General features: G+C 36.6%; 1 protein-coding gene across 1 annotated transcript in view; it reads right to left on the reverse strand.

Annotated features, from left to right (window-relative positions):
• Positions 1–17,903, reverse strand: part of MYO16 (myosin XVI) — a 360,482-nt gene that overhangs the window by 105,665 nt on the left and 236,914 nt on the right. Inside the window, exons 5-6 of the mRNA XM_037067733.1 lie at positions 15,594–15,702; positions 10,320–10,444 (exon numbers count right to left, since the gene is read on the reverse strand). Of these exons, the coding sequence (XP_036923628.1) occupies positions 10,320–10,444; positions 15,594–15,702 (234 nt within the window). The remainder of the gene's footprint in view (positions 1–10,319; positions 10,445–15,593; positions 15,703–17,903) is intronic.

Consider the following 17,903-nt stretch of genomic DNA (forward strand, 5'->3'; position numbering starts at 1 on the left):
TCCTACTGCAGGCGAGTGTGCCACTGCCGTCAGCCCTCCACCACTGGGCTCCCTCTCCGGGGCCTGAGTGGTCGGTCTCACTGTGAGCGAATGTGCGACCCAGGTCAGTCTACCCCACACTCTGATTGGGTCCCGGCCACCTGCACGCCCATGTCGGGGGATCCTTCCTGCCAGACCCCACTCTGCTGCTGGCTCCGCCCCTCTTACCCTCCCGGTTGAACAGTTCGTTGTCGGACTTCAGTATAGTTCAATTTTCTGTTCTTTGGCTGTGTCTTTGTTCTCCAAACCTTTGTTGTATTCAAACTTGGTTGTGGGAGAGGGCACAGTGTGTCCACCTATGCTTCCATCTTGGCAGAAGTATAGCATGGAATTTTTTATTTGCCTTTACATTTTTGTTACAAAAATAAAATTACAGTAAGGTCAAAGGGTAATCTTTTCATGTCTATTGGCAATCTGTATGTTCTCTTTGAAGAAGCATCTTCAGGTTCTTTGCCCATTTTTTAATTGAATCGTTTGTCTTTTGGTGTTGAGTTTTATAAGTTCTTTATAAATTTTGGATATTAACCCCTTATCAGATGTATTGGCAAATACATTCTCCCATTCTGTGGGTTATCTTTTTATTTGGATGATGGTTTCCTTTGCTGAGCAAAAACTTTTTAGTTTGGTGTAGTCTCATTTGTTTATTTTTTCTTTTGTTTCCCTTGCCTCGGCAGATATATTAAATAAAATATTGCTAGGAGCAATGTCCAAGATTTTAATGTCTATGTTTTCTTCTAGGAGTTTCATGGTTTCAGGTCTAACATTAAAGTCTTTAATTCATTTAAAATTATACTTCAGAGAAATGCAAATTAAATCCACAATGAGATATCACCTCACACTGGTCAGAATAGCTATCATCAATAAGTCAACAAACAAGTGCTGGCGAGTATGTGGAGAGTCCTTTTGCACTGTTGGTGTGAGAGCATATTGGTGCAGACACTGTGGAGAGCAGTGTGCAGATTCCTCAAAAAATTAAAAATGGATCTGCTGTTTGATCCAGTGATCCCACTTCTGGGAATTAATCCAAAGAAATCCAAAACACTAATTCAAAAGAACATAAGCACCTCTATGTTCATTGCAGTGTTATTTACAATTGCCAAAACATGGAAGCAGCCCAAGTGTCCATCAGTAGATGAGTGGATAAAACAATTATGGGGCATTCACACAATGGGATGCTACTCATTTGTAAAAAAAGAAGAAAAAGTTACCCTCTGCTACAGCATGGATAGACCTGGAAAACATCACCCTAAGTGAAATAAGCCAGCCAGAGAAGGAGAAATACCACATAATTTCAGTCATTTGTGGAATCTAGTAAACAAACTGAACTAACATGCAAAATAGAGACAGACTCATAAATAGAGAGTAGGCTGGCAGCTCTTAGGGGTGGTGGTGGGTAGGTGAGGGGATGAAGGATTTGAGGAAAAAGCAAAAAAGACTCATGGACATGGACAACAGTGTGGCAGTTGTCGGGGAGGGAGGATAAAGGGGATAAATGGCAATAGAAAACATACAACAAAAATAAAAATATATATACTGATAAAATTCAGCAAAATCATTTGCTTATCTACCTTTGGAGTTAATAATACTCTTCAATCTATAGTGATACTTATTGATAGTGAAACATCTATAGTGATGTTTATTTCTTGTACTTTCAAGTACATTATAGCAACAAATAAATTCACTTAATTTAAGATATAAACAGTAGGAGGTTAAGTTTTACATCAATGTTCCTTTGGTTTGTTATATACACAATTCATCTCATTATATTCTAACAAACAGTCCCAAGAATAATATATCCACAGGTATTTTAATGAACTATAATTTTACACTTGTTCTCAAATAGAAATAATGTCTCACTGGCTTCTAAATTTTTTCTATATTATTTGAATTAATTATTTAAGTCAATGATTGGCAGGTTATTCTGCACTGTATGCCCTAACCTTTGGGTCTCAGCAGGTTTTCCTTTTTATAGAATTAAACTGCATTAAGAATATTCCATTAGTTGATTAGCACCTGTTACTAAGGATGTAAAGTTCGTAGGTTCAACCCCTTTATGAATAGATTTGCTTTTTATTCATAAAAATAAGGTTCTACCATTTAGAACTTAGCTCCCCTCTCAGCCACTCATCTCATGCACTGCTCACAAAAAGGCCATTAGAAAGAAAACAGTCATGGTTCACTTAGTGAAAAAGTCATCCAAAGCATCAGCTACCAGTGACACCCATGGTGGTGAGAAAATTCAATCATAGGTGATCTCAAAGCAAACAAAAAAATCCCCAAACCCTAACCTCGAGTAAATTTTTTCAAATCATTATTCTAAAATATTAGGATATTAGAGTCTTTATCTTAATTCTATGGGAAATTGGCATCTGAATTTTTAAACAAGGCAATAGACCCCACAGGGTATAGTTTCTCAATTCTAAAGTTAGGCTTATATTTAAAAAACTAGAAATAAAACAATGTCTATTTTTTTAGCTATAATTTACTAATTTTTATTTTGATAATTATTTCAGTTTTGAACACCTGATATTTTCTTTTGAGATGTGATACATTAGTAATTATTTTACTTTCATTTACCAGACACTTATCATTATATGCTATGCATATAATTATATAATTTAATATTATAATATTAAACACCTACTAGCTGTGGAACACTGTTTTAATAGAAAAGAAAACACAAAATTCTCCAGTCTTTATGGAACTTATGTTCTAGTGATTGTGAGCATTCTTATATTTATACACATGGAACCATTTTCATTCAGTATCCAGACATGCTAGTTTATAAGATAATATAAAATGTTAGTACTTTATTAATTTTAAATATCTTCTACATGTGGTTGAATCAGTTTTCACCCTGACTATTAGTGTCAGTCAACATCCTCTTCTTTTTTTTCTGTATTTTTTTCAAATCTATTTTTTAAATTATTTTTCAAGTACAGTTTTCTGTCTATTACTCCCATCCCATCCCACTTCTTGTGCTCCCTCCCTCCCTCCTATTTCCATGGCATAAAAACAGGCACATAGACCAATGGAACAGAACAGAGAACCCAGAAATAAACCCAACTCTGTCAATTAATATTTGACAAAGGGGGCAGTAACATAAAATGGGGTAAACATAGCTTCTTCAACAAATGGTTTTGGGAGAACTGGACAGCTACGTGCACCAAAATGAAACTCGAGCACCAACTTACACCATACACCAAAATAAATTCAAGGTGGATAAAAGACTTAAATATAAGCCGTGCCACCATTAAAGTCCTAGAGGAGAACATTAGCAAGAAAATATCAGATATTTCACGCAGCAACATTTTTACTGACATGTCCCCTAGAGCAAGGAATATAAAGGAAAGAATAAACAAATGGGATCTCATCAAACTTAAAAGCTTCTGCGTGGCTAAAGAAAACAGCATTAAAATAAAAAGACAACCAACTGTATGAGAAAACATATTTGCCAATGATACCTCAGACAAAGGTTTAATCTCCAAAATATACAAAGAACTCACATGACTTCACTCTAAGAAGACAACTAATCCAACTAAAAAATGGACAAAAGACTTGAACAGACACTTCTGCAAGGAAGAAATACAAAGGATCCAGAGACACATGAAGAGATGCTCAATGTGGCTTGCTATCAGAGAGATGCAAATTAAAACCACAATGAGATACCACTTTACACTGGTGAGAATGGCTATTATAAACAAAGTAATAAACAACAAATGTTGGAGAGGGTGTGGGGAAAAGGGGACTCTGGTCCACTGTTGGTGGGATTACAGATTGGTACAACCATTATGGAAAACAGTATGGAATTTTCTCAGAAAAAATGTCTATTTTCTGAAATAGAATTTATAGCCCTACTATGTCAGGAAGATACCAGGTACCAAAATGTGAAAGTGTTTGTCACTAAGGTGCACTAGAATGTTCCTCTCCTGCGATTTAATGGGGACTTACAAGAAACACAGCGGTGGGTATTGTTTCTGTCGAGAACTAGCGACAGCTATTTAGATGCATGATTCGCATGGGAAAGTATTCCAGGTTGGAAATCACATATCTAGTTAGAATGTAGGACAAGATGTTAGAAATATTTCACAGACACTAGCCATGAACATTATAAATTACTTTTCTTATTCTGCACAACTTGTGATATAGGTACCATACTAATTTTGAAGCTGGAGAAGTTGTGGATTAGTTCATTTGGGTAACTGGTCCAGGGAAGCATGGCCACTTTTGTCTGAAACCAGTTTCTTCTGCACTCTCCAGCTCTGATATTTTGAAGTACCAAAGGGGAGTGGACATTTGAGTTGGCCAAGCTACAAGGATAACACTGCAATATTTAAGCTGCTAACAAACCTTACATTCATCCCATAATTTATTTGTTTTAATATACAGTTTGTCTTCTCCCTATAACCCATCCATCTCCCACATACTAAACCTGTATTAAAATGGTTGTCTCTAGAAGATGCACACTATTTAAATACTTGCTTCAGTTTCCCCTTGACATACCACCCATATAAACACAACCCTGTTTGTTAAGTTTCTGGCCTTTTTGCATTCTTTGTAAAACCATCACCAGATCTCAGCATTTTTGAGATATGAAAACAAAGGAGACTCTCAGATTCCAGTGAGAAGTCTGAAGTCCACCCAGCTGGGATCCTCTCTAATGCTCTAACACTGCCTCCCCCTCTCACAGGCATAGCAACAGGCGTTGGTGAAACCAGAGAACAAGGCCATGAGTCCATTTTATTTATCATCCCATATAACAATCTAATTTTTTTAAATATTTTATTTATTTATCTTTAGAGGGGAAGAGAAGGAGAGAGGGAGAGAAATATCAATGTATGGTTGCCTCTCATGTGTCCCCTGCTGGGAACTGGCCTGCAACCCAGGCATGTGCCCTAACTGGGAATCGAACCGTGATACTCTGGTTCACAGGTAATTTTTATTGCATCAGATCAAAGCTTTTTAAAACTCCTATATTTTTAGCAAATTTTTCAGTGATAAATAGAGGCAGCACAGCCATGATATTATTAACACAAGAAATTATATTGTCATATCACATTACTTTCATAGTAGATATCTCAAAATATCACCCATGTTGAACTCTGCTGTAAAATCATGGTAATTACTAGAATCATTACATAGTATATGAATTAATAAAGAAGCACAAGCATTACAAATCACAAACTTAATTTCAATATTATGATTACTACTGTATATAAACATAACTGGATTTCTTTGAAATTTTATGCAGCACTTTTATTACATAAAAACATTATATTGACAAAGGACTCATAGGCTATACAATATGGTTAAAGAGGATATGGAATTAAAAAGATCAATGAGCCTGGACTTAATGCAAGTTGGAAGTTTTTCTTATTACATGGGTCCAGACATTGTAATTTCTAAATTGAGTCTGTTTTGTGACATAAAGTAAGCATAAAATCTGTATTTCCTATAAATGACCAGAAAACTTATGGCAGTGGCTATATTTTCATCCAGAAGAAAGGGATGAACCGGCATCCTGAAATAACAAGAAGACAAAAATAAGGTTGCTTGATATCTACATTTCATGAACAATTATTTTCCAAAAACCCATGTCTCAAGGCCAGATATGATAGATCAAATTCTGTGATAAAACAGAAAAGAACCAGCATCTTTGTGACATATATGCTAATTAATGCAATAGTATATTTCCAAGAGCATATATACACTCAAACTCTGGAACTAATTTTCATATGCTCTATAGTATGGCTGGTTTTGCATTTTATCCTTTTCTAAGGCTTCTGTTTTCTTTTCAGAAGAATATTAATGTAAATTTAGAGGTCTTTTAAAGGAACTATAATATATTTGGTTATTTCATTTTATATTCTAAAAAAAAGAGGAAAACATACCAGAAAAACCATCTTACTAAAAATTTATCTCCATTGAACCTTGTGTCAATAAATTCATCTTTTTTGCACAACAATTAAACCATGTGGGAAATTATGCCTAATTCTGAACCACAACTGACATTCCAACTCTGAATATAGAAATTGGTCTAAGAACAAAAGCATCCTTTGTTATCACCAACAATTGACAGGAATGCACAATATACCCGTGCCTTACAGAAAGGCAACTCCAGAAATGCAGTCATTAACATAATAGACTAACTAATTTAGACCTAAAAATCAAACTAAACTGTCACTTGCTAAATACTCTGCTCTCCAGGGGATAACTTTCTAGCTTTCTATTCATTGCTACTCTCCTTTTAAAAAGCTCAAAGATGAGCACTCCAAGACTGTGATTACAGAAAAATTATTAGCAACATTTATAATTCTCTATTCAATAAAGTCACAAGGAATGTCAAAATTTAAGATGTTTTAAAATCAGAACAATCTTACCCCAACTGATTATTTCAATAGCTTTTCTTTTGCTCAACAGTGACTAAAGCATGTACATTAGTGTTATTTAACAGTGATTTTTTAAAATAATATTTAAGTTGTAATATCTTCTGCTAAACAAAGAAAAAAAAGGCTAGATTGGATTTCTACTATATGTTAAGGATTAGCACAATACATGTGTTAAATGAACTATTAATCACTTAGTCCAATCTAACCTGGATTTTGACTCCACTACTACACTAAAATTACCCTAGAAGCCCAATGACCTCCATGTTATAAAACCCAATAGCCAATTTGCCATCTCCATTTACTTGACCATTGTCAGCAGTATTTAATAGTTTCTCATATCTTCCTTGTTGTCCTACTTTCTTCACTTGGCCCCCAGGACATCTCATTCTCTTGATTTTCTTCCTACTTTGGTAGTTATTCTTTCATCTCATTTCTGGATGTTCCTCTTTTTTTGTTAAGCTCCTAGGTGTAGGCCCAAATCCTCTTTTCTTCTCTATCAAATTCATGATTTCATCTAGAGTCAGGGGTTTTCATGATCACAGATAGGCTAATGTTCCCAAAATTGTTTCTTGAATCCAGACATTTCCTGAATTTCAGACTGCAATATCCAACCACAAATTCAACATCTCCATGAAAGTGGCTAAGAGGTGCTTCCTAACTTTATATTTCCGGACTGTGATCTCTCCTGCTCTAAGCCTTCTCTAGCTTATTTGATGCCAACTCCGTTGCTCCAATTGTTCAAGCTAAAAATATTTAGAGTCATTTTGAAGTCTTTTCTTTCATACCACATTTCCATCATAAAATTCCAATGGATCTTCCTTTATTTTAGAATGAAATTAGGCACTTTTCACCACCTCAACTTCTACCATCTTTGGCTACACACCATTATTTTTCTGACTGTAAAAGCCTCCTGATTGAACTCTCTGCTTCACCCTTTCCTTTTTATAGTTCATCCTTAACACAGCAATCAGAGTTACTGATTTTTTAGAACTGAAGTAAAATCATGCCTGGCCTCTTCAGAGCTCTCCAATGTGTTCCCATCCCATTCAGAGTAACTATCCCTGTCTTTGCATAGGCCCAAAATGTGCATGATCTGATACTGATTACCTCTCTTCTCTTCTTTACTCTTCTAAGCCAAACCTACCTTCTTGCTGCATCTCAATCAGATTGCACCTGACTCTGCTTCAGGTGCATTGCACTTACTACCGCTCAGCCTGAAATCTACTATGTTTAACCTCACACCATATTTTTTCCATGGTAGGAACTTCATCTCTGGATCCAACCCCTTCTGTACAGCCCATGCTTCATCAATTCATACTCTCTTCTGCTGCCCTAGTTTATTTTTCATTTTTTGAGCCTTAATACATGTATTTCCATTATAGTTCATTTTAACCCCTGTATGTCCAGTCCAGGCAAATTTCATGGATTAGTAGGGCCAAATATAAACATTAATGCAAGAATTATTCTGTTTATAACTTACTACAGTTATGTACCAATAAAAAAGTAGTAAAAGAAGTTTCCTTGGATTTGGAAATTTATTCACCAGACTAAGCTGTAGTTTTTTCCTTACAATTAAAATAAAAACATTCTCCTATAAGTTCCATCTCTAAAATCACATTGACAAATAAATGCAAAAAAAGTCTTATAAATTTGTAGGGAAAACATGCATAAGAAGGAAGACTAAAAGAAAATATAACAACACATAAACATTGGTATTCTTTGGGTGGTGGCATAAGTGATTTGCATTTTTCTCTGTATATTTATATGATTTCTATAATTTGATTTCTATATGATTTCTAGAATTTTTTCAATGAACATACATTACTTTTATGATCAAAATGACATTATTTAAAAGTTAATTGTATCAGAGACTTCCAATCAAGATGGAGACATAGGTAGATACACTTTGCCTCCTCCCACAACCAAAAGAAGGACAACAACAAATTTAAAATAAAAAATAAAATAACCAGAACTGCCAGAAAATTGAACTGTATGGATGTCTGACAACCAAGGAATTAAAGAAGAAACATTCATCCAGATAGGTAGGAGGGGTGGAGAGGGGCAGCCAGGGTGGAGAGGACTTACAGCAAGATGGCAGCTGGCCAACTAGGCTAGGCTGGTGGACTGCCTACCCTACATTTGCATGCAAATAAATCGGGAGGAACAACTGGGGAGCCAGAAAGGCCATGCAACCCAGGGTTCCAGCATGGGGAAATAAAGCCTCAAAAACTGCTGCCTGAAAAACCCTGTGGGAGTTGCAGCAGTGGGAGAAACTCCCAGCCTCATAGTAGACTTTGTTGGAGATACCCACAGGGCCCTAGGAGGTGTACAAACCCACCCATCTTGGAAACAGAAGGGCCGAAGTGGCTTGTTGGTAGAGGAGAAAGTGATTGAAAGCTGGCAGACAGCCGAGCAAGCAGCATTGTTCTCTCTTGGACCCCTCCCCCACATATAGTGCCACAACACAGTGACATAGATTGCCTCACCCTAGCAAATACCTAAGGCTCTGCTCCATACTATGTAACAGGCATGCTAAGACAAAAAATATATAGCCCAAATGAAAAACAGATCAAAGCTCCAGAAAGAATACAACTAAGTGATGAAGAGATAGCCAAACTGTCAGTTGCAGAATTAAAAACACTGGTAATCAGAATGCTTACAGAAATGGTGGAGTATAGTCACAAAACAGAGGAAAAAGTAAAGGCTATGAAAAGTGAAATAAAGCTAAATATACAAGGAACCAAAAGTGAAGGGAAGGAAACTGGGACTAAAGTCAACGGTTTGTAGCAGAAGGAAGAAATAAACATTCAACCAGAAGAGAATGAAGAAACAAAAATTCAAAAAAATGAAGAGAGATTCAGGAACCTCTGGGACAACTTTAAACATTCCAAAATTTGAATTATAGAGGAACCAAAAGGAGAAAAAGAAGAGTAAGATATTGAAAACTTGTTTGAAAACAATGAAGGAGAACTTTCCTAATCTGGCAAAGAAAATAGACTTCCAGAAAGTCCAGGAAACTCAGAGTCCCAAAAAATTTGAACCCAAGGAAGCGCACACCAAGATACATCATCATTTCACTACCAAATATTAAAAATAAGGAGAGAATCTTAAAAGCAGCAAGAGAAAAGGAGACAGTTACCTACAAAGGAGTTTCCATCAGACTGTCAGCTGATTTATCAAAAGAAACCTTACAGGCAAGAAGGGGCTGGAAAGGAGTATTCCAAATCATGAAAGGTAAGAACCTACATCCAAGATTAATCTATCCAGCAAAGCTATCATTTAGAATGGAAGAGCAGATAAAATGTTTCTCAGATAAGGTCAAGGCCATCATTATCAAGGTCAAGTTAAAGGAGTTCATCATCACCAAGACCTGATTATATGAAACATTAAAAAGACTTATCTAAGAAAAAGAAGATAAAAAATATGAACAGTAAAATGACAACAAACTCACAACTATCAATAACTGAACCAAAAAAATAAACTAAGCAAACAACTAGAATGGGAACAGATTCACAGAAATAAAGATCACCTGGTGGGTTATCAATGGTGAGGGGTAGGGAGGAGAATAGGGGGAAAGGTACAGAGTATAAGAAGCATAATTGACAGGCAAAAAAATAGACAAGGGGAGGTTAAGAATAGTATGGGGAATGGAGAAGCCATAGAACTTATATGTATGACTCATGGATATGAACTAAGGTGGGGGAATGATGGTGGGAGAGTAGGTACAGGGTGGAGGGAAATAAAAGGGTGAAAAAAGTGGGACAGCTGTAATAGCATAATAAACAAAATATATTAAAAAATAAAAGTTAATTATATCAATTTTTATGTTTTAGAAATAAAGTTAAAATTCTCCTTTTAAGCAATATTTCTGAGTCAAGTATATTAACTTACCAGTGTTACTCCTTCATCATTTTTCTCATTAACATTTCCTCCACATGATATGAAGTGTTTGACATCTGCTAACATACTCATGGGTCTCTGAAGCTTCATCTGATGCAGTGAGGTCAGATCCACTCCTAGGGCAAAAAGAACCTTTCAAACAGAATGCAGAGATGCTTCTCAGCTTCCATAATGAAAACTCAGTTTCATCTTATAGTTGTTCAACCTGTTCATATCTGAATCTTTTCTTCCACTTTGAATTCTCACTCAAAGCATTATAATTATTTTTTGAAGCTGTCTATTTCCAGCTAGAGTGTAGTCTTGAATAATTCCGCTTATTATATCCTCAATTTGTGATAGAATACTTTATAAATGGCATGTTCTCAATGGATATATGCTTTAGTATAAATCAACACACACTACTGAAAGTATTTTAAAGTTACATAGTTTTCATTCTCTATGACTTTTCTCACCAAAAAAGTTGCTGCTAAAAGTGATGTAGTATCATGGAAAACAGAAAAAAAGACTTTTGTGAAAAAGTTGAATCTGAATAAAGTATGTAATTTAACTAATATATTGTACATGTGATACTAATTCTTATTACCTGATCACATTTGACAATATCTATGTAATGTTTGGTCTCCCAATCTCCATCTGGTGAAGCAAGGGCACATATCTGTGCCAAACTGAAACTACATTAACACATCAAGTCAATCTGAACCCTCCCTTTACTTTCCTTAACTGTCTCTCCTAAAATAATATTGTTTTTGCAACAATTCTACTTTTTCTTTACTCTGTTATCCAGGCAGTATTGGGGGTAGTCTACCCTGCTATTATAGGCAATTTTATCATTATGGTGACCTTGAAATGACACATCCAATTATTTTAATGCAAGATTCTTTAATAAGCTCTTGAAAATGGATCTAATACCATTTTTTGTCTTCATAGTAATCTTCCTAAGAGAGGCAAGACTTGTAGGAAGAAAAGGAGTTGAGCAGGCAAATAAAAAATAAAGAGAAATAGCCCTTGCTGGTGTGGCTCAGTGAATTGAGTGCTAGTCTGCCAACCCAAAGGGTTGCCAATTCAATTTCCAGTCAGTGCACAAGCCTTTGTTGCAGGCTGGGTCCCCGGTGAGGGTCATGTGAGAAGCAACTACACGTTGATGTTTCTCTCCCTCTCTTTCTCCTTCCCTTTCCCTCTCTCTAAAAATGAATGAAATGTAAAACAAGACACAACTCTTTAAAGAATAAAGATAAATAAACACATTCAAACCCAAAGGATGTTGTAACCCTCTACCTAACCCCTTCCCTCCAACCCTGACTACAGGCGTAATGTGGGACTGTGCTAGGCAAACAGGGTGCACTGTTTCCCTAACACTGGGTGACCCTAATGAGGATGGTAAAAAGACAGCATTTTGAATTAACCTTATGAAGCAGAAGAAATACACAATGCCATTTATGGACTGATTAATCTGGGAGTCCCCCGAAGAATAAACATCAAGGGCTAAAGGTAAGAAGACCAGTTTTTAAGCATGTTCCAAAATAGAAAGACCAGAGTTGTAACTGAGGTAGTAACAGCCTGATTGGTGAGGGATATGGCATATTAGTGAGATGTCAAGAAGGCAGAATCTTCCAGGTTTGGTGAAAATTAGATGTGAGAGATTTAGGAGAACAAAAGCAATGTTCAGATAGCTGGGTTCCTGGCTGTAAAGGTAACATAGAACACATATAGAGTATATGAAAGGACCACAGTCAGTTCCATATTCGACATGTTACTTCAAATTATCTGACATTCAAGTCAAGATACTTAAAATTGAACACATAAGCCTGTAGGTCTTTAGAGATATCTAAGGTACAGACAAATTCTTGAAAATAGGCAGGTGGTAATAACACATGGAAGAGGGGGAGATAAGCCAAAATAGTTTGTAGTGATAAAAGAAGATATTTAAAGCAAAGCCCTGGGAACAACCAACATTTTGGTGTTTGGATATACAAGTGGCACATCCACAGAAAACTAAGTAGAAACTCAAAGAGAAGGGGAGAACTCTGCAGCTGAGACAGTTTTTTATAACAGAGTATAATCAAAGTCAACAGCTGTCACAGAAAGATGAGGTAATAGAGGAGAACAGAAAAGTGATCACTGGACAGAGAACCTAGGAGGGGTGCAACCCAGGGATGGCAAGGACCTCTCCAGTAGGTCAATGGGGACAGTGAGCTGAGTAGAGACAGATTTGAAATGAAGTAGAAAGAGAAGTGTACAATGATATATGTTGAGCAAAGTTTTTTTTAAATGTATTTTTTGGTGTATTATGTCTTATTATTATTTTTATTGTTGTTCAAGTACAATTGTCTCCATTTTCACCCCACCATGCCTCCTGATTCCCAGCCCATTTCTGCCTCCTACCCTTGAACTCATCCCCTTTGGCTTTGCCCATGCGTCCTTGATACATGTTCCTTGATGGCACCCTCTATTATTTCCCATTATCCCTCTCTCACCTCCTCTCTGGTTACTGTCAGATTGTTCTTTCTTTCAGTGTTTCTGGTGTCAGGGTCTTGAATGTAATCCCCCCAGCCTGCCCATGGTAAGCACCTATTTGTCCTGGACCACCTTGAGCTCTCCCCACACTGCTTTCACTCCATGCTGGCTCATTTTATAATCAATTTCCTTGAACGCCAGCTGCTTTGCCTTGCACTGGAGATCTAATATGCATCAAATGCTCAATCCTCCTTGGTTGTCTAGTTTTCTAGCCTGGATAGCTCAGGTGGTGGGCCAAGGTTAATTGCTGTGCCCAGGTGTACAGTGTGTGTTAGTGGTGACAGTACAATTAGAACTGTGACCAGTGATTTTCCATGTAATCAACTTGCTCATGACCTCAACTGCCTCCTGCCACACACATCCTGATGTGACAGCATGATAAGTACTCTGACTTGAAACTGTATGATGCGGAGTGAAAATTCAAGGATTGCAGTTGCCTGGTAATAAAAAAGTTGTGCTGACACATGGGTGGTGAATAACAATAAAAATTTCATCTTGTAACATTAGACATTTCTAAGGACATTGGCTCTCACTGTCACAGCAGAGGATTCTAAAAGTGCACCAACAAGGAGAGAATGCGTCGGATTAGGCAGTGTTTACTGGATTTGTGGCAGCCAATACAGATTGCTGTGAGGGACACTGTCATAAATGGAACCAGACTGTAAACAAGGTGAGAGAGGGGCAGATGGATGGGAAGGCAGAGGCCAGAGCAACAGCAGTGACAAATGGAAAACAGAATTAAAAATTTAAGAGATATTATATTAAATTTGTTCCAGCAAACATGTATTTTACAAACTGACTGTGACAGCCATCACCATGACATATTTTCTTGTAACTATTCAGAGTCAGTGCCTTCTTGTCATTTTTTCTTAATCGTTTTATAAAGCAACTTCTTTGAGGAAATGCACTTCTTTTTATTTATATAGGATAGATAATACTGCTTTTGCAAACACTAAAATTCTTATCAGGCAAAATCTTTAATGAGTTGGAAAGGTTTATAAGTAATGTTAATTCTTTTTTAAATAAAGACAGTTAATTTTAGTTTCTAGAGAGAAGCACTTATCACAATGGCTATTAGAAAATCAGAACAGTACAAACAGCAAGAAAACATCAAATAGAAGTGGCACAGATAAATAAATGACAGTCAAGTTCATGCCAATTCAGAATCATGTGACTATAGGTCAAGTTTTGCAGGTGTGCAAATAATACATTTCCTAGCAGTAGAATATGCATAATGTTCAGTTCCTTCCCTTTAGAAATAACCAGTGTCCAAGTCAGAGTTGACAAGATGTGAAGAATGCAGGTGATCCCTTAGGTAAAAGTGGGTTCATGAACTGAGGGGACAACTCACTACACCACACAGCCTGCAGCCAATTTGCTTCTGTCCTGCAAGCCATGACTAAGTGACCTTCAATAGTGCAACTCAGCTCACATTTGCTCTAATGAAAATAATAGTAATACCTTGCTTTCAGAATTAGTGAGACTATTTTTAAGAACTCGTGGCTGCTGAGTACTAATTATTATTATTATTCTAAGCCACCCTCAGAATAAACCTTTTGATTCAAGCCATCTGGAGGAGGCGAAGAGCACAGCGAACAAAGAGGCAGATGTCAGGCTTTTCTTAGAGGCAAGAAGAATAGAGTCACAAGCATGGTGAGGTTCTGAAAAGTTTTAAACTTTTCTCTGACAAAAGCTCATATTTGAACAGATAGAAATTTCATTATTGTTATTCATAGCTAAATATCAGAAAGGGAGAAAAGGGTATGTTTCTTTATTTTAGTACCATATTGAGCTCAAGAATAACTGTGGGTCAGGGTGAGCTGAGTGGAGGAGGGCAAAGGGGAAAAATTGGGACAACTTTAATAGAATAAATAAGACAAGCAAAATATAACAAAACCAAATACCCCATGCACTGCAATCCACACTGCATGAATCTAAAAGTTCAAAGTGCAGGGTGGATAGGGTGATTGGTGCATTTGAAAGGCTCATCTAAAGCAGGTGCTGTTTTCTTTAGCTGATTGTAATCTGTAACAATCTGAGATGTTCAAAAATATCAAGGGACTCAAGAAATACAGAATTTGTTAAATTACTATAAAAAAGGATTTCAAACACCTCTTATTTTACCAACATTGAACTTACTCATGAAATTATACCCTGGATCTGAGCAATTAAATGTTCTTTGTCACTGAATACATCTAGGGCCTCAGGCCTCATCTTTTCAGGCCAGCACCATGATCATGGGGCATTTTTCTGACAATGTTTCTGTTTACAAACTACACCAAGAGTGGATGCTGGGGTTCCAGTGCTAACTGCCCTGACTTAAGCCCTCACTTACCAGCATATTATAATTCTTAAGTGGACCATGGCTCCTAAGAGAATACACTTCAGATGACCTTGCTCTCATTAACTCTAAATTCAATTGTGCTGGTTCACTTCCCTTCTCCTCCCAGTGGAGGACAGATCATAATTACAAGCCCAGTTCCACTAATTATGGACTTTAGATGCTTGTTAAAATGTTCCTTCATTGTTGGCCTCTAGAATTTTGATGGAATACAAAAGTGCATTAACAAAATCAACAATGCATTGCAGTAGGAGAGTAAAATGCAGTGTAGAAACTTAACTCTTTTATACAATCTAGAGAAACTACATCAATAGGAAATCATGTAAGCAGACCTGAAAAATAAATACAATTAAAAGTCTACCATCCTATCCACCTACTATCTTTCTACAGTTTTTCAAAGCTCAGCTTACCATTTTCATCCAGATAAGTCAATAGGATAGAGCTTGATTCCGTTCCTTCTACAGCATAATCCAATGGGATATTTCCATTAACATCCTGGAGAAGCACGTCGGCTCCCGCCTGTAAGTGAAAAAGAACTAATGTAACACATGTAGACGGTTAACAGAGAAATCAGATAAATCTTTTCATTTCTATCTTAGTCAGAAACCAGATACACAAAAAAGTTTACCTTAGCTAAAATCCTACAGAGAACTGGAATTATTTAAAGACAAATATACTAAATACTTTATGAGAAACTTTGATACACTAAAAAAGTTCAACGGACTCTTGCAAGACCTCCTCATCCCTCTCATGAAATCCCCCAAATCTAATCCATGGCTACTGAGCCACCCACACCAGTATGCTGGCTGCACCTACAGAGCCTGCCTCGTTTTCCACACAACAGAATTGCCCCATCCCTTTGAAGAGTCCAAACGGCAGACTCTCTCATGAACTTTGGCTGATCTTTCTCAAACCATCCTATAAACTCCTTGTTTTCCACAGACATTCATCTGAAAGTTGTTCTCACATCATGATATTTTAATAATACCTGGTTGTGTTTTGCTTTTCCAGAAACTTTTCAAAGGAAAAGCATAATCTGTAGGCATTAATAAATGGAGTTTATTAAATCTGGCCATTATACAGCTTTTAGCTTCAAAAACCCCTCCATTAAGTGCCTCTGAGCATACCTGCTCTACCTTTTGCCCATCTCAGCTGAAATGTGATAGATGTGCTTTTGCTCTAAAAAAATACTGATCATGTAAATTGTTGACATTGTTCTACATTCTTTAATGAGCTCCATAAAAATTATCAGTCATGGTTTACATCTCTTCTCCAAGGGCATGACATGAACGTGTTCCCTGTGTCCAGGATTTCCCATATTTCTACCAATAACATGCAATCAAACTCAGGCCAAATGAAAGTTTCGTCCTATTCTTTTTACTAATAGGTATCTGTATTACAATGTAAATATAGTTCACATAATAATCAAATTCATAACTTTACATAAAAGGTATGTCACAGCTATAACTTAATATATTAAAATGTGGGAGTTGTCATTTGTGTGTGTGTAAATTACATATATATATATATGCCTGTGTGTGTATAAATATCCTATACCTTAGGCTTTCCAGAGATTGTTCTAAATATATTGTAAAAACAACACAAAAAAGTAGGTCAAAGGGGTATGATGTTCCATATTTTAATATTTTCCCTCCAGAGAAGCAGTGTTGCTTACCTTGCCATTTACAGTAGCAGTTCCCAAACTTTTTTGCACTAGGAACTGTTTTTGTGGAAGACAATTTTTCCATGGATGGGAGGGTAGAGCGAATGGTTTTTGGGTGATTCAAGTGCATTACATTCAAGCTTACCTCCTGCTGTGTGGCCCGGCTTCTAACAGACCCAGACTGGTACCAGTCTTTGGCATAGAGTTTGGGGACACCTGATCTAGGGTTTATCACATTATATTTTTTTCTATAACTACATAAAGATACTCCTTTATTTGAACAGAGCAAGTTATATATTTCAGATTTTCATTTACCTAAGGAAAGCAAACAATTTTAAGATCCTAAAGACCTAGCTAACAATTCCTTTCCTCTAGTCTCCAACTATGAAAATAAGATTTTGCATACCTACCCAATTATCAATTACTAAAGAATCAATTAAGATGCAGACCTATAGGGTATTGATACCAATTTCAATACTAATAGGTAGGAGATAATGGAGTTATTCTCTTTTCCAACACAGATGCATTTCAGATAGAATCTTATCTATATCACGTATCTGGGAACAAAACAGTGATTACAATTTAGAGTCATATATTTTCAATCACAACAAAAATAGATGGGAGAGTTAATTCAGTGTACTTGGAGAGAATATTTCTTTTTTAAAAAATATTTTATTGTTGTTCAGGTACAGTTGTCTGCGTTTTCTCCCTGCCACTTCCCAAGACCCTAGCCATCACTCCCTCCCTCCCCTGATACCACACCCCCTTGGTTTTGTTCATGTGTCCTTTATAGTTGTTCCTGGAAACCCTTCCCCATTTCCCCCCACTATCTCTCCCATCTCCCCTCTGGTTATTGTCAGATTGTTCTTAATTTCAATGTCTCTGGTTATATTTTGCTTGCTTGTTTGTTTCATTGATTAGGTCCCACTTAAAAGTGAGACCATATGGTATTTATCTTTCACTGCCTGGCTTATTTCACTTAGCATAATGCTCTCTAGTTCAATGCAAGCTGTCCCAAAGGGTAGGAGCTTCTTCTTTCTTTCTGCTACGTAGTATT

Source organism: Sturnira hondurensis, unplaced genomic scaffold (assembly GCF_014824575.4).
Source record: "Sturnira hondurensis isolate 20B ecotype Veracruz unplaced genomic scaffold, ASM1482457v3 Scaffold0017394, whole genome shotgun sequence".
Taxonomy (NCBI): domain Eukaryota; kingdom Metazoa; phylum Chordata; class Mammalia; order Chiroptera; family Phyllostomidae; genus Sturnira; species Sturnira hondurensis.